At 41.9% G+C, this 25,184-nt stretch overlaps 2 protein-coding genes across 3 annotated transcripts; both read right to left on the bottom strand.

The window, feature by feature from the left end:
* Positions 1-200: 200 nt before the first annotated feature.
* On the bottom strand, positions 201-20,534 carry eea1 (early endosome antigen 1). 2 transcript variants are annotated; one of them, XM_010781511.1, is made up of 30 exons: positions 20,404-20,534; positions 17,234-17,311; positions 17,005-17,117; positions 16,847-16,901; positions 16,689-16,754; positions 16,531-16,564; positions 16,343-16,447; positions 15,944-16,065; positions 15,037-15,192; positions 14,145-14,159; positions 13,748-13,864; positions 11,432-11,770; positions 11,051-11,200; positions 10,709-10,828; positions 10,304-10,507; positions 9,968-10,168; positions 9,706-9,819; positions 9,403-9,558; positions 9,127-9,266; positions 8,141-8,471; positions 7,953-8,054; positions 7,675-7,869; positions 7,360-7,542; positions 5,778-5,963; positions 5,553-5,684; positions 4,966-5,151; positions 4,643-4,881; positions 2,238-2,358; positions 2,045-2,143; positions 201-1,801 (listed from the first exon to the last, which is right to left on the bottom strand). In XM_010781511.1, exons 1-30 carry the CDS (start codon positions 20,425-20,427, stop codon positions 1,682-1,684), a joined length of 4,203 nt encoding a protein of 1,400 aa, XP_010779813.1. In that variant the 5' UTR covers positions 20,428-20,534; the 3' UTR covers positions 201-1,681. The 2 variants fall into 2 exon arrangements, with proteins under 2 accessions (XP_010779813.1, XP_010779814.1); XM_010781512.1 differs by lacking the exon at positions 14,145-14,159.
* Positions 20,535-20,642: 108 nt separating this feature from the next.
* nudt4a (nudix (nucleoside diphosphate linked moiety X)-type motif 4a) lies at positions 20,643-25,107 on the bottom strand. The gene is made up of 4 exons (XM_010781525.1): positions 25,096-25,107; positions 24,598-24,642; positions 24,097-24,184; positions 20,643-22,298 (listed from the first exon to the last, which is right to left on the bottom strand). The coding sequence occupies exons 1-4, from the start codon at positions 25,105-25,107 to the stop codon at positions 22,111-22,113; spliced, it is 333 nt and encodes a 110-aa protein (XP_010779827.1). The 3' UTR covers positions 20,643-22,110.
* Between the last annotated feature and the right edge of the window lie 77 nt (positions 25,108-25,184).

Genomic DNA, 25,184 nt, shown 5'->3' on the forward strand with positions numbered 1-25,184 from the left:
TGAAGGCAGCACGGACATCCCAGAATGAGAGATACTGAGATTCTGAGCAGCCAACGTTCATACAGTGCAACTCAGCAGCGCGCGCACACACAGCAGGCGTTAACTGCAACACACAGCAGGCGTTAACTGCAACACACACACACACACACACACACACACACACACACACACACACACACACACACACACACACACACACACACACACACACACACACACACACACACACACACAGTGGAGACAAGCAGCAAAAATAATCAAATGTTAAAATGTACATGCAGGCATCTTTAGTGACTGCTTTAACAGTCTGCAGAAAGCACCACCATTTGCAGAAATGAACACGCAAAGAGAAATGTGGCTGCGCATAAAAAGCCTCTCAGGTCGTCATCCATGCTGTTTCCAGATACAAATGTAGGACCCCGTCATTTAAAACTCAAAGCTTCTTAAGAGACGCTTAGAAAAATACTGACATGAAACGAGTTCAGGGTTTTCATCTCCGCTGTTTTCCTGCTGCAGACATTCTTTGGTCATGAATTCGGCTGAATACATCAATAATAATAAACAACACACACGCACTGCCGAACAAAGGGAACATGCAGTAACTGATTCAACGTCAAAAGTCCTGTACAGAGAAATCGCTGGTGCATAAATCAACTCATTCCTTTTTTTTCTGAAGAGCAGTTTTAGTTTTTACAATTGAACATTCATAATACCAAAGATTATGATTGAATGCGTTATACTGTACAGCACAATGTTATTAAAAAGGGGACCATTGCTCTATACCAATGTGAATTTGCAAAATAGAATGTGTATTTTGACATTTAACATCTTACATTTTAATGAAATCCTGTCCATGAAACATTAAATGAAAACATTAAATGAGCAACTTTTGGACGAGTTGTGTAGGGGCCAACTGACTGAGCATGTTATTCTGTTAACGCAAGAACAAAGATTTCCTAGAGGTCATTTAAATGAGGTTCCTCAAAAAACAATAAAATAACACACTTGTGTATTGACACGTAAAAGAAAAAAATCCCAAATAAAAAATATTTAGTACCGATAACTTGAGTTTACCTTTCATAAAAAAAAAACATCAAATTTTGCATTTCTTAGTGATCGGTGCGATGCAGTTATACTAAAATATGTCATATTTGGTATTTACAGATGTTATTTTCTTGACAAAGCCGTCTTTCAGTTTCCTGCATTTACCTTTGTAGGGCAGCAGTGACTTTCAACACTTCCTCTACAACATTTCACTTCCCTCAGTGTCCCGCCTCCTGACGGCAGATGTCAATCACCCTACGACAAACACAGCGACCCCCTGCACTTTCTAATAATTCCAAACAGCCGCGGAGATGTGAATGCAAACTTAAAGAGATGGGCGGTGTTAAGCTCTCAGTGTCTCCGCGTTCTGGCAGTCCACAGGAGTAGCAAAGGCACAAAAACCGATACAGACAATCCCAACCAACCTACCCCCCCCCCAGTCACACAGCTCTGGGGTCTCCTCAGTTGTTTCCCTATCCCACCAGAGCCAGACGTCACACACTGGTGGGAGTCTCTGCCCAGGGTCTGTCCTCAATAGTGCACATTAAATATGACAGAGACGCCTTCTTCTGCCCGCTGAAGTAAGAGGGGGAGGGTAAGGGGGTTTGGGGGAGGTAAAGGGGGGAGAGGCGAATCATCATTGGAGATCCTCAAAGCACGTCTCACAGACCCGGACTGGCTTTTTAGAGGACGGCGTGAGGGCGTTCTTCGCTGAACACTCGTTGCAGAAAATGTTCCCACAATGTCTGCAGTGGTGCTGGAGATTCAGGGGAGAAGGAGAGGGAGTTGTTACAAGTTGGCAATTAAAGCTAAAAAACAAGTTTCAAAATGATGGAATCATAGGATGTATATCTAAAAGATTGTAACAACTAAAGAAACTGAAATGATGTTATTGATATGATCGCCATTTCCCCTGTTTCAAGTCATGATCACATGCAAGAAGTTTAATGTTTGTCCTTTCGCATGTTAGCGTCACTCATACAGATAGCTTCCTCCTCACCTTCCTGACAGTCACACTGAAGCCCTTCCCACAGGACATGCAGTTCTGCACCTCTTGGTCCTCAGCCCACTTCCTGGTCAGACTTTGGGACTGTTTGATCTAAGAAAGCACCAGATGCAGGGGTTACAAACAGAGCCTCTCAGAATAAGGTTTTAGAATCGTCTCTTCAGTGTACGAGGGCTTTCTGACTGACCTGTAGCGACTGGTTCTCTCTGCCCAGCTCCTGCATGGCGGCCGTCGTGTCGTCCACTTTCCTCCTCAGCTCCACCACCTTGGCCTGCAGCTTCTCTATCTCGCCTTCCCCCTTCACACACCTGAAACACAGCCACAGAGCACTGATGATGTGTGTGTTCTTATTAAAGAGCTAACGAGTGGCTCATCCACATCTCGGCAGGCTGCACAGATGCTTGTTACAGAATACTTTAGATACACAGGAGACTAACTATGTGTCTTTTGGTGATTTATATTTACCACACACACACACACACACACTCTCTGTTTGACTTATCACATTGAACCGGTTCACCAGGTACAATACACTCAGTCAAATATAGACTCATGTTTTTGCGTGTAAACCTTTTTATGTATTGTAGTGCTGCTAACAATCCAGAATATCACAGCACTTGTTTCTTCAAGAACACATTTACTATACTGATTTAATCCTGCTGACTCACATTCAGTATGTTGCCTGCCTCTGTTCTGATAGTCTGTCCTAACGGATCTCTTCTTGCTCGGTTAATCAAAGTGTTATTTTCTCCCCTTTACGAGTGTGCTGTGAGCAACAGCCTAAAATAGGCCTCATTTATAATGAACTTCACAGGATAATTTTAATCATCATTTGTTACGCACAAGGAAATTAAGAGACCATCAATTAGAGTGAAACTTCTCTCGCTGACTTATGAGGATATGAGGAGGTCATCAAAGCTTGACATCAGTCTATAGTTTGTTGAAAAGTTAACTTTAAAATGTGCATATTTATAATTAATAGAAAAAGGCGATGGTTTTTTTTTTTTTTTTTAAATAATGCTTTCCATTTGAGAGAAAACTGTGCAAAGCTCTTTTCTATTTGTATTAAACCTCTTCCCAACAAATGTAGGATCACACTCAAATGTCACAACAAATACACAAGCTATTAAGTGGCATGACACTATCCAACTACCCATTGTATTATATCTCCTGCCTGTTATCCTTTCATCGCAGCAACTACAGCACTAGATCTACTAATGGGGTTATTTAAAAAAGTCCCCAAGTCGACTAAGAGTTTGGCAACACTGCTTCATCTTTATATGCACCCTGGGCACAGTATTACACGCAAAATACTATGACCTTAGTAGTACTTCCTTCTTAAAGGGTACTTTACAAACTGCTCTGAAGGTGTTGACATTTTACAAAATCCTGGCTCAGGTCATTGCCATTTTCTTTTTAAATGTGAAACGGCTCATGCTGCCGGTTTGACCTGCACTCACCTGAAGAAGAGATCTTATATCTCATTAGGACCATGATGGCGAAATACAATCATTCAAGTTCCTGTATTAAAGCCATGTGATACTTTAGAAAAGCTTATTCTTGAAAAATGCCAACGTAGATAATCCTGGTGACTTTTGCGGCCGGCTCTGGATGCAAATGGTTTCAATAATCTGGATGTTCCGCATAAAAAGCAGCTTTACAGAAATACTCTGAACATAGATTACCAATGCAGGGCTCGACATCATAAAAGGCCCGCTGGCCCGGAAGCACTATTTAGACGCCCCGGGCCAGCATAACGTACTTTCCACTTGCCCGCTCGGGCAAAAAACAATCTTCAAATAAAAGAATGTCACCGGAAGAGTTAAAGGAGAGTGACAGGGAGCATGAGAAGAAGAGGAAGAGAACGTTTCAGCCACACTGGCTTGATCGATGGAGTTGGCTTCAATATGATGATTTTGTCAGCTCTATACATCAATGCCGACCTATGCTGACAAGTAAGTGAAGAGTAGAAAACATAAACGTATATTGGCTATAGGGAAATGTCCCAGCAGTTTAGGATAATGAAGGTTCTAATCTAATCTATTACATAGCCATTACATTTCTAACTCCTAATGATAGGAAGGCAGAAAGTGCATTATACAAATAATAATATACTCATAATAATGATAATAGCAGAAATGTTTTAACAATGAACACAATAAATAAACCAAATATGAACAATTGAGGAAAATGAGGAAGAACTGATGATTCAAATGTTGTAGTACAAGTAGTAATGTAGTTTGTGCATACATTACTATATTGCAACAAATGGGTTCATTTTCTTCATTATTAGTAGATTTTTTTGGACGAATGCTCCGGGCCAGTGGTTACAATGGTGGGGCCAGTGATAATAAAATTGCACTGGAGGGCCAGTACCCTTAATGTCTACCCCTGCAATGCATCTCTTCAGTTGAATCTGCAAGAAGCTGATTCACGTCACCAGCTCTGCAGAACAGACAGAAGTGCTTCCAAACAGAGATTAAAGACATTCCTTAATCCTGCTGATATAACTCTACATATTTGAGTGAGTTTTAATGCCAATCAAGAACATCCCAAAACTTCTGTAAACGATGTCTCATGTATTCCCCTCACCTCTCCAGCAGCGCCCTCCTCTCGTCCTGGTTGTTCTGCACCGTGGCCTCCAGCACGGCGATCTCTCCTCTCAGCTCGTCCGTCTGCTTCTCCAGCTCCCCCACCCTGCGCTGGCTGCCCTGCCACTCTCTCTTCAGCGTGGCCACGTTCTCGTTCAGAGCGGTCACCTGCACCCCCATCTTAGCCTCCGCCTCCTCCCCGCGCTTCACCTGCTCCTGTCTGGCTCGCTTCTCCGCCGACTGCGGGAGGAAGCATTGATCGAGTCAAGAAATGGATCAGGAGAGGAAGTGAATGACATTTCAATGATGGGCTTTAGAGCCTACCAACTGCTCCTGGGCCCCCTTGGTTTGTGCGAGGAGCTGCTCCTCTCTCTGGCTCCTGCTGTCCCGGCTGGTCTTGTGCTCTTTCTGCTCATTCACCAGGGTCTTCTGTGCGGCCTCCACCCGACCCTGCAGCTCCAGTTTCTGCTGGATCAACAGCTGTTTGGCTTCCCGCAGCTCTACCAGCTCCTGAATGCAGCAGAGCATCAGGCTTCATGCACAATGTTTGGATGATGTTAAAGGCCCTTATAGCGTCTCTTTTCACGCATGGGCTTAAACTTTAAAAGGCTTTAAGCTCAGGAAGTTATTGCTCTGACAACAGCTTCGGATCAATCTTAAAGACATCTTTGAAGACCGGAATAATCCGATGCTCACTTCAAATAGTTGAGTGAAGCACAGTTATGACTTTAAGGAATGTGTCCCAGATGACCTGCAGTATTCCTGATTAAAGCTGTTTGCATAAGAGCAAGCATGGGAAGCAGGGCACGTCAGCCGGTAAGAGAGATACATTGTACTATTAGAGCTTATCTGAGGAATATTCTAGCCTCTCTCTACCATCTAAATCAAAAGAAAGATAGAAGTTGACCGACCTTCTCGTTCTTCTCGGCGAGAGCTTTTAATTCCGAACTCAGTCTGGTGTTATTCTTCTCCAGGACACTCTTGGCTTTGTTCAGCTCCTCTGCTTTGCTTCTCTCCTTCTCCAGTTCCTCCTTTACATGACTCTATAGGGGAGTAATCACCATTTAGAACATATAAACTGAATCAGTAAGTAATATAAGAGTTGATGTCTATATGAGGGAAACGGTTGGTCTGACCTGTTGCTGCTGAAGCTCGCTAAGGGTTTGTTCTTGCTGTTGGAGCTTCTGGTCCCGTTGAGCCAGCTCCTTCTCCAGCGAGCCCCGGCCCGTCTGCAGATCCTGGATCTGAGTCTCTAAACCGCTCTGATGGGTCCGGTTAGCAGCCAGCTCTTCCTGAGCCACGCTCAGCTTCTCCTCCGACGCCTGCGGGGAGAGGAAGCAGCAGGGACATGGTTCTGAATCATCAACATGCATCCATATACTTACTTTAATCCATCTGTGATTGGTTCAAAGTTTAACCCACAGTAACAGCTTCTTAATTCAACATTTCTACTTAACAACTTGAACCCCACAACCGACTGGTGGGTTAGAAAGGCATGTTGTCTTTCTCTTAAATCAACTAATAAAATACGTAATTTACCATAACCAGACGCTGTGAAAACAGGAATCATTGTCCATTTTCAAATTTCACAATGTCCTTGAACAAATCATGTCACAAATGCATCAGTTTTGAAAAGACGAATAAAAGCCTAAAATATGGATACCTTAACAGATACCTTAAAGTGGACCTATCATGCTATATTTGAATAATATATTGTAGGGCCACACCTATATAAAACATGTCTGTGAAGTCTTTTTTTCAAAATACCAAACAGATCATGCCTCATTTCGCTCTATTTGCTCTTTTCAAGCTCTGTTTTTGCAAGGGCTGATTCTGTGAGAAGTCTTCTTCGCTGCTTTTGTGGCAGACTACAGCGCCACCTACAGGCCTGGCTTATATACTACAGCGTCTCCAGCGCTTTCGAACGGCAATGGCCGTGGCTGTCTCCTCCTGATAGGTGGAGAGTTGCCCATATAGGCGGAGCTCCTCGTTTCTGACGTCAGAGATATTTCAAATCTGGATCAGTCTGTATCAGATCCGTTGCAGCCCCGTTTTTAGAGATTTGGGTACGGAGGAAAAGAGAGAGGGTTGTGTTTTCTGACACTTGGTGAGTTCCCTGACACACCGGGGACACATATTCATGTATAAAAGGCGTACAAAAGTGCATTTTGCATGATAGGTCCCCTTTAAGAAACAACTGGTAAGCCATGACTGCCTCGGCTGAGACCAAAAGTCATGTGATGAAAACTATGTGAAGCGTCCAATAACTGCAGGCGGTTCATAACAAGCCGACAAGAGAGGACAGGAGAGGCTGTACAAATGTCAATAGTTCAATATGTATAGAATGTAGAGACCTTATTTTGCAAACGCTTATCAGCACTTGCAAAATGTTTGCTTATGTAGCTTAATTTTGTCTTCATTATTTGTGTAAAATAAACTATGAAAATGGTTCAACTTGTATTTATAGTTTTAATATTGTATACGTCTTCTATTAATGATGGCCTTATAACTGTTACTAAACACCAAAGACCTCACTGAATCCTCCCTACTTCATTTCATCATTGTGCTGTTTTCATATGGGGCGTCTGATTTATACACTGCAGTGAAAAAGGAGGCTACAGTGAGTAAAACGTGACGGGAGCAAATCACGGTTTGGGGGTTCAGAAGGTTGAGCCTGATCAGTGTGTACCCCCCCTCCTTCCTTCCTGCAGGACCCACCCTCATGTCCTGGCGCAGGGCCGACACCTCCGACTCCTTGCCGTAGAAGTCAGACTGAAGCGTAGTGAGGCTCTCCTTGTTTTGCTCCAAACCCTTCTGCAGATCTGTAGTCCGACCTCTCTCAGAGCCCAGCTCCTGGCCGAGCGCTGACACCTGCGCCCTCAACGTACTCTCATCCTCTGCCTGGAGGTAAGGGTCAAATAAACAAGTGAACCCTGTGGCAATGCGGTGTTTATCTCTGCTCTCAAGGTACAGGAAGTGCAGCTGTGTGGTTAAATAAGTACAGTATGTCTGTATTTTTTTAATTCTACTTGCCTTCTTGACATTACTTTCTTGTAACTCTGCAACTTGGGCCTTCATTTTCCTCCTCTCCTCCTCAAAGGACCCCTGGGCTGTCTTCAGTTGAGCCCGCAGCTTCTCTAACTCCTTCTCTTTCACCGTCAGTGTCCCCTGAGCCTTAGAGCGCTGCTGCTCCAACGTGCTCAGCTGCACTTTCAACTTTTTCTCTGCCTGGAAATGTAGTCGACACATGACAGGTTCAAAGAAAAAACTAAAACAATGAGACTTGATGCAACGTTTTGTCAGACGCTTACCTCTCCCGACTGCTCCAACTGCTCTTTAGATTCTTTCATTGCCTTGGTGATGGCATCGTTACTCTTAAGAAGCTCCTGTCTGGCCTTCTCATTGGCCTTCTCCTGGGGATTAAGACAGATTCATGTTGTGAATGTCCTGGTAATAAGCTGGCAGTATGTTACTCCAAACAGGCTCTTTCTGAACCTACCCTCTCCTCCATGGCTGACTTGTGGTTCTTCCTCTCCGTGTCCAGTTGACTCTGACTCTCTTTCAGAGCTTTTTTAGCCTTTCCTAGGCTCTCCTGTGTTGAGGAAAGCTCCTTCTTCTGAGCCTCTTTCTCCTGCTGGGCCTTCTGTAGGTCTGCAGTCAGGCTCTGAGCTCTCCTGTCCAGATCTGCATGCTGAGTCTTCCCCTCCTGGGTCACCTTGTCCAGGTTCACCTGCAGAGCAGCTTTGTCCTGCTCACTGCGCTCCAGCTGCTGCTGAACGTCGCCCAAAGCAGCTGCATTTTTCTTCCACTCCTCCTGTAGTGTTGCAGCCCTAAACAATGGAAAGACAGGTCTTCTTGTTAGAACTCATCACGAAAAAGTGAATAATAGCATGAGGTTGTACCGGCACTGAATACAATCAAAGGGAGTTAGTAACTAATTGATTTACACACATTGCATGGGGGGGTGTAGTAATCAGCAGCGAACCGCTTCGACACGTGTATTTCGGTTTATTCACGGCATTCTTTTTGTTATTCTACAGTATTGTTGTTTTATAGTTGTAATGTAACCCAATTTGTGTTCTTTGAAATTGAAAAGGATATCGCATTGTGTTTGTTACTTTCGTTGCAGTTGTATATGTCTTAAGTGTAATTTGGCTTGGCTTTCCATTTTGGATGGACATGCTTTTATTTTCAAGGAGAGTTAGCGCAGTTGACAGGAAGTTGTTGTTGCTATGGAAACAATGTGACGGAGATTAATGGAGAAAAAGTAATATCTACATATAAAGACGGAGAAAGTAAACGATAACGTTTATGGTTAAGTGTTAGCACCCCCCGAAGAGGCACAAGCTCTTACGTTGATATTGGAGATTTCAATAAATAAGATAAAAACGAATTTTAAAAAAAACTAAATTGAAACCTGAATAGTACTCCAACGAACGAATATTCGGGTACAGCCCTACTATGCACCAGTAGATTTGATCTCACCCTGCTTTCTCCGTCTCCAGTGAGCGGTGCAGCTCCTTTGCTTTCCGTTTGACCTCTGACCCCTCCTTAAGCAGCTTCTGCACTTCTTGCTGCACCTGGTCCCGTGAGGCCTGCACCTCCCCAACCTGAGACTCCAATTTCTGTGTTTGGATCAAAACACCAAATTAGTTTTGAAAACCGAAATGTATGTAGACTGAGGACACCAGAGAGAGGACAGTTAAGGCCTCAACGTGTCCGTCTAACATCCTGTACTCTCAATAAAGAATCATCACAGACCTTATTGAGTGCCTCCAGCTGCTCTATACGCTGTTCTGAGGCCAGGAGTTTGTCTTTGCATTCCTTCAGACTGGAGTCCAGCTGTGAGCCCTGCTCCTGTCTCTCCTTAAGCTTTTGGGCTTGCTCCTCCACCTTCTTCTGAACTTTATTCAGCTCCTGCACACGACAGGGGCGAGGGTTCAGGATACAAGAAGGAAGAGTGAGGTGAGTGAGGGGGGACACAGAAGAAAACAACAAATATTTGGTAAGGCATTAATAAATATGCTCAAAGCCGACATAAAGTGGCAACAAGGAGGTGCTAACCTGCTGCTTGTCCTGCAGTGCATGCTGGGCCGTCTCCAGGCTGTTTTCCAGGTTAGCTTTCTGTGCAGCCTTGGCTGCCTCTGTAGACAGCAGCATCTCTGTCTTTGCCTTCAGCTAAAGAAAGATAGGCGCACAAACAATGTTATTCTCTTTTCAAAATCAGTTTGACAACATACAGATTCTTTGAGTGAAGTCAAAGACAGAGACACCACTGTATGTAGTTGAATACATATTGCTCAGGCGTGCTTCTGAAGGGGTTTACCTGAGCATCCAGCTGGGCTACCTTCTCCTTGCTGTCAGCCAGGTGGGCGGTGAGTTCGGTGACGGAGGTCTCCAGGGTGAGGGCTCGGTCCTGGGCGCAGCGCAGCAGGGTCTTCTGCTCCTGGACCTGCTTATGGAGGTTATCCTGGGCTTGCTTGTTGCTCTCTGATTGGTTCTTCAGCTTGTCTGTCAACTGTGTGACCTTTAAGACCCACATATAAAGAACAGTTTTAGAAAAGCTCAACAACATTCCCCTGTGGTTACTGTTCAATAACACTGGCCTTTCTATATGATGCTAATAGAAGATCTACAGGTTTCAGAGTGACACTACATATACCTGTTCTTGTAGTGCGTGGTTTTTCTCTTTCAGCTGGTTGAGCACAGCCGTCTCTCCCTCTCCGGCCTGGATCTTGGCACACAGGTCCTCCCTCTCGGTCTCCAGCTGGGTCACAATGTCCTTACTCTTCTGCAGCAGAGCCTCCAGATTCTGGATCTTCTGGTCCTTGTCTCCGATCTGACGCAGGACCTGCTCCAGGTCGTTCTGCAGCATTAAGGCAAGTCAGCATAAGAGAACGATTACATTAGGAGAGTCTGGTAGAAATGTTTAATTTGTGTCTTGTGGGAGGTTTGTATTAGGAACAAAAGTGTTGTTGATGTCTGTATCAGAATAGTGTTTAGTGCGATCTGGTGATGTTTATGCCCTCTGATAATAATATGTGAGGGGTTTTCCTGTGAACAGAACCTGTGCCTCGCGCAGTTTGCCGTTGGTGTTTTGCTGCAGCGCCTGCAGCTCTGTGTGCTGCTGCTTAGCTTTCTCCAGCTGGTGCTGTATGTCTGTATTCTTACTGGCACTCTCCTTCAACTACAGGTGTGAAACAAAGAAGAGCATTGATTAGCACAAACCTATTCACCTCAAAGGATTATTACTTTAATGTGTGCATCATCCTGTCTCTTTACTATCAGTCAGTAACTACACATGCAGATCCTACAGCATACCTTAAGACACACACTCAAACATTTAAAACATTTATGTCCAGATGTTCTGTCAGTATGTCAGTTTCCTGTAGTGATCAGTAAGGCCTACCTGTTCTTCTGCCCGGGACAGTTTGAGCTGCAGGTCGGCGGCTTGCTGCTCGCGGTCATTTAGTTTCTCCCCAGACAGCTGCCTCTGTTCCTTCAGACGACCTTGCACCTCGCCCAGCTGCCTCTCCGCCTCCAGCAGTTTGGCATGCAGCTAAGAGAGAGCGCAGGGAGAGGGGAGATGAGGAAGATGGACGAATAAAGATGGAAACAGTAACAGCAGATGTAGGAAACACAAGGAGGATGTCTGGAATCATTTTTTACTTTGTTTTAACACATTACTAAATAACACGTGTGCCTAAATGCTTGGTGTTTTCTGAACAGTTATGACAGTAGAGTTCTTCTTCTCCTGCATGTACTGTGTGTGATGGTCCGCCCTGCTCACCTGGCTGATCTCAGTCTGCTGCTGAGCACCTTGGCTGTCTTTGTCCTCCCTTTGCTGCTCCAACTGTTTCCTCTCCACCTTCAGCTCTGCGTGCTTCACCTCCAGCTCGGTGATCTCACTCTTCAGCTTTGCCACCTCCTCAGCCCTCTCTCCCAGCTGCGCCTGGGCCTTCTGCAGGGAGGCTTCAGCCCCCGTGGCCCGGGCCTGGAGCTCCTGAACCTCCAGCTCCCTCTCTCTCAGGCTGCCTTGAGCACCCTTCTTGGCAGCCTTCTCAGCTCCAAATCGCTCCTCCAGGTCCTTGTTCTCTTTCTCCTTACGTTGAAGCTTCTCAGACAGGCTCTGTAAAAACAGGAGAGGACAACATGAGGCAGATGTTCAGAACTTTAGGAAGTAATGGGAGTGAAATATGTTCCTAAGTAGGAATAAAAGCCATAAGTAACAATAGAAATAAAAAGTGAGTGAAATCTTAGTTTTTGAAGGTAGCAGGTTCTCAGGATAAAGATGGACAGTGTTTGAAAAGTGAGGTCTTTCAAAAAGCCACTGTAACGACTTGTCTATTAAAATACAGTTGGCATGATAGGGGATGCAACGAGTCACAAATGATTCATGCAATGTAAGCTATGGAAAAGAACAGTCGGCGGTCTATTGTAAAGTGAGGTATGGCATTTCTAGGGGAAAGGTTTACAACACAGGACTGGGAATAACGTAGCGTGTGAACAGCACCGGCCCTGCTGTAAGCTCAGGCAGTAAACTTGGAAACAGGGTGATAAAGAACAAAATGGTGTTAATAGAGTGTGACAGGACACCTGGACTTCACAGACGTCCAATAAACCTCTGCAGGCCACCACAGCAACTGGCACACCTAAACAACCCTCTACAGACACTTCCTGTTCTTTCCTTCCTCTCTGTTCTACCCGCTCTTTCATTGTGTCTCTCTAATGCAGACCAATGAAACCCCTGTTGGTCTTTCACCTGTCTGTTCTTAGTCCTGATCCTCTCACCGTCTGCTCCATCACTTTTCTCACGTGTTTGGTATCTGTTTCAAGTCTCAGGGTCTCCTGTTGCGAGGAGAAGCGTTGGGAGGGGGCAACACACTGGATATCCAGTTCTGTAATCCCCCTTTTACCCAGAAACCTCTGTGACATGCCAGCTGTGGGAGGATTTCATCTCCGGCAGGAACCCGCTGCCTCCAGTCCCCGGCTCATTGGATCAGTGCCGGTACCTGTGATTGTGTTTCACCCCAAGTGACAGCGGAGTTCCCCCCCTGCTGGTTTAATTATAGAGCTGCGCGTGGTTTAGTATCAACATGTCTGAGTTGCCTAATGAGGCTGGTGACAGCAGAGCATTGTGATAGAAGCTGATGCCGAGCAAGAGACGGGGGTTCACAGAAACAGAGAAGGCGTGCTCTGTGCTAGAGAGGGGCAGCTGGGAAGGCTGATTAACATCACTGAAGTACAAGTAAATCCTTCACAGTCATATGCTGTATAATGGAGCTGTTTCTATTTCCATGTTATCCAATCAGGGTTAATGGACAACAGGGGCCGCAAGAGTGTATGTAAGGGTGGGGGGGGTGGGGTGGGGGTGCAAGAGTAACATCATCATGAGTCTGATGGAACATTTGAAATAAACTAACGGTCTAACTTTTTTTACAAGCAATGCCGTTATTGTTACGTAAATAAAACATTTATAAAGAGCCAAAACATGTTATTTATCATATTTCTAGTTTTCTAACAAAATCACTTTGTTTGTTTTTTTATATAATAGTGTTGTATTTTGTATGAAAATCTAAATAATATAAAAAACAAGAGACGGCAACATGTTTAAATTATTTTTTAGGATTTGAAATCCACTGTTCACCCTTGGGTTTCCAGGCTGCTCCACCGAAAACCTCTCCAAATGTACAGTAGGGTGCAGATCAGTAAATGAATTGCTCTGATTAATAATCCCTCATAATCCCGTCAATAGTCCCTTCAATCGTAGATATAACAAATTGGAATAAGCCCAATGTACCTGCAGTAATCTGCTGAGAGACAAAACGGTCACATGACTATGACTAGAATTACTTCCTAGCAATGCTGTGCCTCCACTAACCACTCGAGTTACATTTTACAGCAATTTCTGTCCAAAGTGTCATCACTTGTCATAAATGGCTTATGAATTATGGAGTATTGGCCACACGTTTTTATTTGTGTGGTTCCAGTGACCCTTTTCAATCTAATTCTAATCAGACCATCCTTAAGTCCAACTGGAAGTTCCAAGTAAAATGTGTTCACAGGAATGCTACAGGCTTATTATAATTCTTTGTTTGTGTGGTACCTGGCTCTGCTGCTGCAGATTGTTCAGATTGCTCTGCAGCTGGTGGATCTGCTGTGTGTAGACAGCTGCTTCCTGGGGACCCTTCTCCAGCTCTGCTTTTAGTTGGGATATGGTCATCTGCAACACAATAGAAACATACTGTATGTTACAGTCGGCAAACAATAGACTGCACATTCAGATAACTGAAGCACCACTGTGAGGGAATGACATGAACGAAGAACTTAACATGGATAAGTTACAGCGAGAATTCAGTCGCACAAAAACCCAACGAAGGCATGGAAAGGTTACACATGGGTCAAAAGAAAATCTGTTCACTTTTTTTTTAAGTTTAAAGGAACTGAAAAAGATGTAGAAGTAAGTGAAGGGCCAAATTGAAATGTTTTTTCAAATATTTTACCTCCAGTTTAAGAATCTTGAAGAAATAGTGAGTGTTTTGGAGGGATACAGTATGAGAGGAGGACAAAGGGAGGGAGAGAGAGACATACAATAGGTCAGTTATGATCCATCCATGAACTGCAAATGGCCAATCTGTAACAAAGAGTGAGATGCTCCTTGGATGAGAGTTTATTATGCTATGAAAGTATTAAGCTGACCATTTTGTACGAAAGATGGTTGGCTTCATGTGCTGTTGCTGGGGAAGGTGGTGCATTAGCCTTATGTTTTCAATTTAAAAGTTGACTTGTCTCTGGCCAACCTTGAGAATAACAGCTGACTGCGATCAGCTCCAATACTTTTATATTGTGGAACTCAACAATTAATGATTAACCACGATTGTCTCATAATGAAAAAACGGATGCATTTCAAATATTTTAGGAATGTGGTTCCACAAAACTATCTATGAGAACATTTGCAGAGATGTGCAGAAGGAGAGGGTCGGGCCTGAAGCTCTCTATAGATGTTCTCATTCTTCTGGGATAAAAAATGCAAGAAGTAAGGCTAAATTATTCACCATGAATTACTTAGTAAGAATAAGAAATATGTGTTTTCCCTACAGTATGTTGGAAACTATTTTAAAGATTATTTCAGAGCTTCTTTTTCAAGTGCAGTTGGTCGGTTTAAGAAATTAGATTAAATGGAAAGGGGGTCAAATTAGAAATACTAAATTATACTTTACATACACAATACAATCTTGTAGATTATCAAGCAAACTGTGGGAATTAATGTGCACGTTTATGCGACTGTTCAATTTAGGGTTCAACGGGAGGTTATTCTGCAACACATCAGGTAAAAAGTTTAAGTGAGATTGAGCAGAAGTACATCTCAAGACGTTGTGTGTTTTGTCCCCTCACCTCAGAGGTAGTGTGGTTAGCCTGCAGCTGCTGGTACTGGGTCTTGAGGCGCTCAGACTCCTCCTCCCTCTCACGGGTGGAACTGCCCATCAGGGTCTGGACCTGCACCAGCTCCTTCTGCAGCACCTCCACGTCCTCCACTCCCGGCCGCTGCAGCTAGGGGGCAGAGCAGAGGACCAGATTAAAGCTGGGAGAACTGAGTGGAAGACAGTGTGGACACATCAGGCTTTTGGTATTAATATAAATCAGAACGAGATCCTTAATAATAGCTGAACAATGCAAATCTATATGGACGTCTCCTTGAAGATCTATAACGTATATTAGTATGAAGCCTCTCTGAACCACTGAGAGTAGTAAAATAAGAATATAAAGACAGATGACAAAGAAAAAGTGAAACTAGACAACTCTCCTTTAGAGTACAGGTACATTACTTTCCGCCATCACTTTGGGTCTATATCACCAGGGAACAAAGAATAATTGTAACATTAGGGGGGGGGGGGCTATGAGATGAGATTGCACTATTCCAAAACACTATTTTGAATGATCATAATGCAGAGATGTCTTGGCTATCAGATTATTTTCTAAAAAGTATTTTGTATGACTGTTATAAAAACCACACAATGACCATTTGCCTTTGTTTTTCAAAAAGAAATTAGAATAATCACTTCTTCCCAATATGGCAAATCAAAATGTAATAACAATAGTCAAAATAAGCGCAGTTAGATACATCTTACATTTTTCAGACCTACTTATGGCTATCCTTGCAATAACTGAACTAAAGTTTTGTCGGATTTAGATCTGCTTTGATTCCTTCAGCACACATCTGAAAGCCAAACCGATTTCATGGTGTCAATTCAATGTCTTTCTTTCTCTCCGGAGCACAACACTGATGAAGTGTGTTCTGTACCAGTTCTGTTTGGAGTCTCTCGTTCTCCTGCTTCTCCTTCTGAAGCTGTTCGGTCAGTCGGCCCAGTCTCTGGTCAGCAGCCTCCCTCAGACTCTTCTCCTCATCATAGCGGGACTTCAAGTCTGTCAGAACAAACCATTTTTAGTAATTAATACTATCATAATTAAAATAACACAAATACCTCACTTGTTAACTCATGTGAGGATAAAACATATCAGCAGAAAATGCAAAACCCTGCATCGACTCTGTAAAACTAAATGTTGAATAAACTACTTCAGAAGAAACACAATGGATGGATTGAGCAGATATAACAGTGGGTTAGTGAAAGAGTTCTTCAGTGTTGTTGGATGATGCAGATTCGGAGACACAGGCCTTTCAGTTTTCTGGCGCCACACTAACCTACTATCTCTGTGGCCAGCTGCGTAGCCTTCTGCTCAAACAGGTCTTTCATCTGCTTGATGTTGAACTTTTCTGTCTCTGCTTCGTTCAGCTTCTTTTCAAGCGCTGAGAAAAGAGCACCAGATATAAGTGATTGATGTTTGGGATTTTTTTTCTCCAGTTATCTTAAACAGAAAATGTCCCCCTACCTAAATCCTCAGAGCCCGGCATCTGTCCATCATTCTGTGGAATTGAGAGTAAGAGAGAAAAATGTACAGTAAGAGTAAGCATTTCCATCATGTTCTATCAAGCAGTTTTATATTCAGAGAGCCATTGTAATAAATCTTAAATATCTTGAAGGAATTACTTGCTTCAGTTGTCCTTGGACTTTGCCTAACTCCTTCTTGAGTTCTTCGGCAAACCACTTTTCCTCCTAATCAGGTACAACAACACACAGATACAAAATAAAGTATGTATTTAACATTAAAATGTACACATCTGTTTGTTTCAGAGACTCCAGCTTACCTTAAGAGAACAATGCAGGTCCTGAACCTCCTGCCGAAGCATCGTAAGGTCCTCCCTACAAGAAGGAGAGGCTTGTTTACAAAAATGCATAAACTCAAAAAATGTGTCATCATGAGGTTGAGCTTATTGTCATAATAAATGTAACATTAAAGTCTCACCGAGTTGGGGCCATGTTAGAGGGTAGGTCTCCGGTATCATGGAACAGCTCATAGTGCTTGAACAGCTCCTCTGCTGAGTTGTGAGACTTCATGCACTGAGGACAGATGAAGCCCTGAAAAGCGGAAACACAACATCAGACTGAACCATGTGACAATGACTTCTTCAAGTGTTTCGGTCTGCTTCCAAAGTTTAGAAAAAGGTTATTGATAAATGAAAGTCCAGCGTTACCTCAGACGTCTGATCGTGGTTCAGGTCTGTGCTGGGCGGCTCCGACTCTGCGTTCTGGGAGCCTCCCTTCCCAGGAGTCTGGAGAGGAGAGAATACACTATATTAGTCTGAATGTATTAAAACACACTCAATATTTTTTAGATAACTCAACTACCTTACATTTTATTCCCTACGATTACCTTTGCCCTCTCAAATTGACAAACTATATTCGAGACATTGAAACTTTTTTCAGATTTATTTAGTAATCATGATGTAAATAAAAATATGTTATATAGTACAATTATACAATACATGTATTTTGTATATTATCCATCTTGGAAGAGGTTTTTCTCAGAAACACAATTGAAAACCTCTAGCTTACACACCCCTGTTTTTGATGTTTGTGCTTTTCACCTGCAATGTTTTGGTAAATGCTAGATCTACTTAACTTTAATTGATTTTGGGAAAGTACCGACTTTTCAGAAAAGAGGGCAAGGCTCGGACAGAGTCATGGCTTACACATCTCAAAAACAACTCTGCTGGGTGCGACTTAAGCCTTCAACAAATGTTATGTAAACAATTAGCTCTACCCTGGAATGCTGTTGCATTTTTCCCTTTAAAAAGGCATGAATGTTAAAGACAGTTGTAACATGATTAACAACACTGTAATGTGTGGTGACTGCTGCTGTATAATGTTTGTAAAATGTATTCAGCACCTTGGAATTTTATTTTTTCCAGGATTGAATCTGGACTACATGTATGGTCAATCTTTGAAAAAGATCTGTCACGTTGCATAGATATGTAGCAGTTTTGGATAAAGGTCTGGACTATTATTTGGCAATGCCACACATAAATTATTGTTTAGCAACAGCTACCTTTTTTTGTCATTTCCCAGTACCATCACAGCCCTGCCTCCCAGCATCCACAAAGCATGATTCTGCCACCCCCATGCTTTGTGTTAGGGATGGTAAGGGTCTGGTGATGTGCACGGTTTGGCTTGGTACCAAACATTTAGGACAGCTAAATGCTCTATTTAGTTCACATCCGACCATAGAACCTTCTTTCATTGTGTCTCCCACAACGTCTGGCCAACACTAGCCAAGATGTCATATGAGGGTATTTTCCAGCAGCCCAGCAAAAGCTTGCAAAGTGCCTCCCATCTGTGTGTCCACAGGCCTCTGGTCGGCCTAGCTATTGTTAAACTCTTAGCTGTATGTCAGGACAAAGCAAGAGTTTTTTTTTTATGATTGAGCTTGCAATAAGGATATTCACTGCCTTGGTAATGTTCTTGTATCCTTGACCTTACATTACCTGCCTGCTTTCCACAAATAACCTTATTGTAAATGTTTGCGAAGTTATATTGCTTTGACAATAACGTTTTTGGAAGAAAATTAACCAACCAGTAATAGGGTTTTTCAGATAACTGTGTAATTAACCACAGACGTTCTCAGTTTCATATACCGTTGCAATTATTTGACCTTAAAATATACTGGCTTTGTATATTTGTGTATATTACCTGTCGATTACTATTTTACTCTACTCTTCACATAGTTTGAAGGTAGAAAGGAATAGGGTCATATCAAATCAGCTCAGTCCACTGGCCTGAAGCCCACACATATAGTAGAAGTGTCAATGGTGGTCCATTCACGAAAAGGTTTTTGCTGTGGCTGGTGATAGTCTGCATGAATGAATCAGGTGAATACTTGGGTTTGAGAGTAGGGACGGGGACTTTGAGCCCTTTGAACTGAGTTTTCTAAGAGCCTATTGGACAGTAGACAAACACCACTTTGAAGGCAGGCTGAGCATTTGCATCATGGAACAACCTTTGACCCAACTCACACAAAAATCAGAACTAGGCCGACTTCACCACTTTAAAATAATTAATTCAACACAGCAACCTAAATGAGGTCTTAACCACTTTAAGGGTTCATTATATAATATAGACTCACAACATTATTTATGTCAACGTAATACACCATAAAGCACATACATCTTCATAATCAGTACTGTAAAAAGATTAACAAATTATGGTCAAAGGTGATGGCTCTGACAAGCGTCAGTAAAAAATTCAAAAAATATTGTCATCATTATCTTGAGAACGTGACCTACATTTTGAGGAGTGTCAGTTCCTATGGTCAGTTCCCATAACTGACACTCCATTTTATGAACCAAGTCAGAGGTTCACCAACTTTTTCACATGAAGGACAGATGTAAAACATTAGAATGGAAATCTTTAATCAGATGTTTTCCTACAGGCCCCTAAAGCCATTTTAATGACTTTGGTGTTAGCTACACGGTTTGAATAACTGACAAAATACTGCTAGGTTTATGTAATGAGGTAACAGAACGAAACATTAATTCAATATAAAACCTTATCTTGTTTTATTTCCTAAACGTTTGCAACATAATTCCTTAGAATGTAACTTTATATCACAGACTTAAGAGCATTACAAGGTCTTCAGAGTGTACACAATGATGCAGTTAGCTTTAGCAATGCCCTGGTGGTAAATGTAGTCCTAAGTAAAAGCTAGCCAAGTAGCTAACCTCTGTAACTCATACATGTGAAGGCTGTGACAAGCTGGTAATTTGTGTTTAAGACAAAACATGTCACCATTGACATTGATTACAAGCTTTATAACTTAAAAGGGATACATTGTGTTACATGTAGCGGTCAGCTTGAGGCTAACGTCAGCGCTAGCATGTAATGAGTGGAAATGACATGATGCACTGCCATCACAAAGCTAGCTAACGGAAACCATGAAAATAAAATTAACCAGAGCCCAAGCATGTTAGCTAGTTATTTATAACTCGTCAAATCCTGGTAAGACGGACACATACGCTATATAGGTTGCTACTGCATTACATAGACATAGTAATAGCTTGCTACGACCATGTCAATAGTAGCATCAACCAAGCGTACCAAGTTAGCATTTTGAAGGCTAGCTCTGTCAACCCCACACAAGGAGCGCTTGATATGACAACTTCGTTCTGACAGTGTGGCGGGGCTTATTCCAATTGAAGAACTCCTGTTGGCTACAAATACAAAAGCCGCCCACCCATCACACACTGTGTTGTAAAACGTGCAGGCCCACCATGAAAATAGACAAGGATAGGCCTGTGTCTCCTACGAAAAATGACTCAGTTATCCAAACAAAAGCGTTACGGTTGACTTTGTTGAACAAAACTCTTACCATTTGAAGGATCCGTCTTAGCATGGCCTCAACTGTGTTTGTCCTGACACTAAATCCAATCAGTTTTCCAAATGGAAAGTTTACGTCGCTGGATAACGAGCACCTGACTGAGCTCAGGCAGCGGCGGCGAATGGGCGGGTCATGGAGAGGATGGTGAAGCAGGACACAGCCTGGCTATATTCAAGACTATAACTCAGTTCCTCATATACTGCTCTGATAAACACACTGTGGCAATGGGGATGAATAGACGTTTTTTTATTTAAATGTTTTATATACAGCATAATTGCAAAAATATTCCAATCACACATACACACATAGAAAAAAAGGCTTATCACTGATCCTCCTCATGCTCACTAAATAAAAGAGCCAGTTCTTGAAAATAAACTGCATTCATCTCTTTCTGTGGTGTCGACAAAAACACGTCGGCACACTGACCATGACTTCCTGTCATGATTCCTGTCATAATTTCCTGTTTATGACGGGAGGGGGTATTTCCCTATTAAACATAAATAAATAAATGCAATCAATTCATACTAAATACTGCACATTCAATTGTAACAACATTTCCATGTTTCCTTCAACATCCTATTGTTTAAACCTAACCACAGCTGAGATAAATGAGAGGCTGGTTCAGACACTTGTGTGTGTGTGTGTGCAGTATCTAAAAACCAAACACAATGTACAATTGTTTAAGGCACTTAGAAGAATCAGAGTAAAGCACACTGTAAATATGCGTTAAAAGTTTAAAACCCTCCCAGACAGGACTTCACATTTGTCAAATGCCCTTAATAATAGTGTCTCATGCAGATAAGTATTATTTCTTGAAAGATACAGTATGTGATAAATACTTTCTTTCTTTCTTTGGGAAATACACGTTTTGAATATGGTGACTTTACATTTCTATAACTGTATGAATTGCTTCTCATTCCAACAACATTCATTTGAACTACTTTAAGATTTGTCTGAGAAGGAACTATTGACATCTGCATTTCATTATGGTGGCTGGTTTGCAGATATTCACCTAATCTTTATTACAGTGTTACGCTGTTACCAGTGATTAGAGATAATACTGTGTGTACAGTAGGCCTACGTGTACATTTGTGAATATAGGAGGAGCAAGCTTTTTTTCACACTTATTGTATCAAATCAGACTCAGCCCTCAGCTCTCTTTAGGCAAACTACCTCACAAGACTTGACTTATACTGAGGTGAGCTCAGTTGTACTGCCTTAAAGTGTCTAAACATTTAAAAAAGAAACTGAACCTTGCCATTTAATTTATACACATGTTTTGGCACTGAGTCTCTGTGGATATGATATCCTCAAAGAGCAAACGCTTCCCATTAAGACCACCCAAATACTTGTGTGCACTGCTGGTCAAATATTCAGCAATATAGCCGAAACAGAAATTCACATTGCATGAGCAGCACAATCAGAAAAACTGTCTAAAGCTGAACGCTTTAAAAAGGACACATTTGCTCAAATAGCTGTTGATGGTTAATAAAAAAAAAATACATGTAAAATCTTAAATATGGTTGGAAAACATTTTGGCACTACCTCAAAATGAGTTTCAAATTCAACTTCAAGGAAGTCCATACTGTACATATTAAGAGGCTTCGTTAGTGATGCAATCACTGCAGAGGTCTTGGCCGGATGTCCATCCCAGTGTAGAACAACTGGCTTGCTGCTGGTGATTGTCCTTTCTGCCGGCTAGATCTGAGCAACATAATGAGGCGTGTTGTTGTGTGTCACTTGGGAGCTCGGGGTGTTGCTGTTATTCTGGCTACACACCGGGCCGCAGGTGTGTGTGAGCCTGCGAAGGTACTCTGCATGGACAGGCTTGTGGCTCTGCAGCACTCTAATGGCTTCGTCAACGTTGAACCACTTCCTCTTCCGTCCTGTGAAACATGGGAAAGACAAGGACCAATCAACAGGCAGAAGTGTGATGTGCTCAAGGACAGTTTGTCAACAAATATGGATTATACCTAATGGTTGGTGTTGTTGGGATTAAACCCAAGACCTAGTAGTATTACGTAGAGCCATCTAATAAATTAAAAGGATGGAAATATAATCAGTAATTATTTTAAAATTTGATTAATTTTAAAAGTAATCCCTCAGAAAGGAATTGCAGAAAAAAGCCCTCAAATAGATTTTCTTTTAATTTGGTGTTTTAGACTGACAAAACAAAGACACTGCCTTAAGGAAATTGAGAAAACAATCGCCAGATAAATGAATAATAAAATAATAATTATTTTACATATATTTACCTTGTTTATATAATAAAACTCACTAGCAGTGCTACTGTAAGACTGTACCGGAGTGGTAAGGAAGCTTGCTCAATAGGCAAAATAACCTTAAATTGCCAAACCATTACGTCATACAACATGGTCAAGGGTAAACTCTCCATCACATGTTGCAGCACTGAAGTCAGAGTGGAAATGTACATTCCTGACCTTTAGTTGATGTTTATGAAGACCCCATGTCACCAAACCTTCCAAAAAAAGCACCTTCCAATAAAACAACGTGTCCAGTAAACTGTCAGCTGGGAGTTATTTATACTTTAGCTTCAAACCCATCATCTCCTCTAATTGTACTCCTCAAACAAGGAATTGTACATGGCCTGTGATTATCATAGGGTGGCGTGAGAGGGAGGGGCAGGGGTCAACCACTATATGTTGACACCCTGAGGTACGCCAACACTGGCCTCTCAGTGGAGGGGGGGAGAAAAAATTAAACATGCAGTGCAACAGAGGACAATAAGGAGGGGGCAGTGAAGAGTGATGATAACTCTGAGTTAGTGATTTAATAACATTAAAACACACAAAAATAACTTCCCATATCCCCACTGTGCAATAACCATGGTCTGTCTCTATGTATATACTGTAATATTTATCATATATATTTTTATCATAATTCTATTTTATTCATTTATTAATCCTGGTCATCTACATGACGATCCGAAGCTGTGTGCACTACTTGCTGGTCGTAACTGTCAGACCTTTTAATCTGTTTTTTAATATGTCTGTTTTTAAAGCACTTGCTGGAGCAGTAACTATAAATCTTGCTGTATTCTGCACAATGACAATAAAAGCTTTTGAATTTGAACTGAAAAACAACTGTGCACAGAAAACACCCCTCCCCTGGTGAACTGTAGTTATATGGGCAAAAGTTAGTAAAAGCTACAGTTTTGAGTTGCATATAATTTGAAATGTAATACACGTTTAAAACAAATAGTAATGAAGCACACATGCAGTGGTTATCCATTTAGGAAGACTAGTTGTTGCTCAATTCTTTCTGTCAGTATTTTGGGACAGTGAACACAGTAGATCGGATGGTTTGACTTCAAAGCCAAGTATGTGTCTCAGTTTCTCAGTTTACAAAAGAGGCCCCAGCGGTCATTCTCAACAGTCCTTATCCTCAAAGAGACATCAAAATCTAAGAATTTGATTGAGAGTCAGAATATCTTGTGAATTATGATTGTGCACAGAAATGTCATTGGTGTAATGAAATAAAATACAAATATATTCAAATTTGCCAACCCAAATTTGTAGGGGGTTTGATACCCTAAATGAAATGCTTTTTGTTTTAATACTTTTTTGCAAAAGGCTTGGTATCTAGGTAAATATTTGCAACATCATTTATTTATCAGTTATCAGTAATACAATGAAAAAGAGAGACTTAAACGTGGATTCCTACCAATCTTGACCGAGTCCTCCCAGTCTTCCAGTGTTTCCGTCACAATGAGGGTGTAGACGTATGTCCTGTGCTTACTGTCTTTATTCTGCTGCAAAGAGTAAAAGGAACTTTAAATGACACTATATAAAAGGACAGAAATAAACGTTAACGCAATGCCAGCCAAGCTGTCATAAACAATAAAATATGTAATATTAACTAGGGCTGCAAAAGTAATCTGAATATTAATCCCAATATGGAATAGTGCAAATTCCAAATTTAGTATCTTTTGGAGGCAAAATATGTGTCAAAATATGATTCTGAATTAAAAGTATGGTGGAGCTGCAGAGATGTCTCGACATACTAAACATGTAAAATTGGACTGGCACAAAAAGCATGAAGCATACATTGGCGTTATATCATGGTTACTAGCTAAAGTGATACAGGATTTTATACTGAATTATATAATGTATTTTATGCCCTGTGAGAGTTTATTACAATTTTTCTATAGTCTGACAAGCTTACCTCAAAAATCCCAAGTAGTCTGCCAAGCTTTCCCTTCACACCAGCCTGAACACACATGAAAGAAAACTCATCAAGAGTGACCACACTCCGTTGTTAGTCACCAGTATGAAACATAACATGATGTAAATCATCGAGTACTCGATAAAGATGAAATCTTTATGAAACACTTCTAACTTCAATATTTCCTTACAGCTGCAACCCAGCCGGACCATGTGACCTGGTGCTAGGAACAGCTCGCTCTGTTCTGATACGTATGCACATTCTCAGTTGAACATTTGTCTCATTTAGGACAGGAAAACTTCAGCAGGGTACTATCCCAGCATCGCCACATACTTGTGAGGCAGCATAGGTAGCCCTAAACATAGTCTGAATGACAGGAGGACAGACAGACCGGGGGGCTAGTCGAGATCCATTCCTGTTTATGCACAGTCTGTGACTTACTGTATTTACTTGTACACAACTATGACCACTGAATTAGTTGTGGAAAAGTCATCAAACCGCATTCAACATGGTACACAATATGTTGCTTTGCTATCATCATCTCAATGTATATGATAAATGCATCTCAAAAGACTGGGATATTGTTC

This window comes from Notothenia coriiceps, unplaced genomic scaffold (assembly GCF_000735185.1).
Source record: "Notothenia coriiceps isolate Sejong01 unplaced genomic scaffold, NC01 NC01_scaffold00023276, whole genome shotgun sequence".
NCBI classification, from domain to species: domain Eukaryota; kingdom Metazoa; phylum Chordata; class Actinopteri; order Perciformes; family Nototheniidae; genus Notothenia; species Notothenia coriiceps.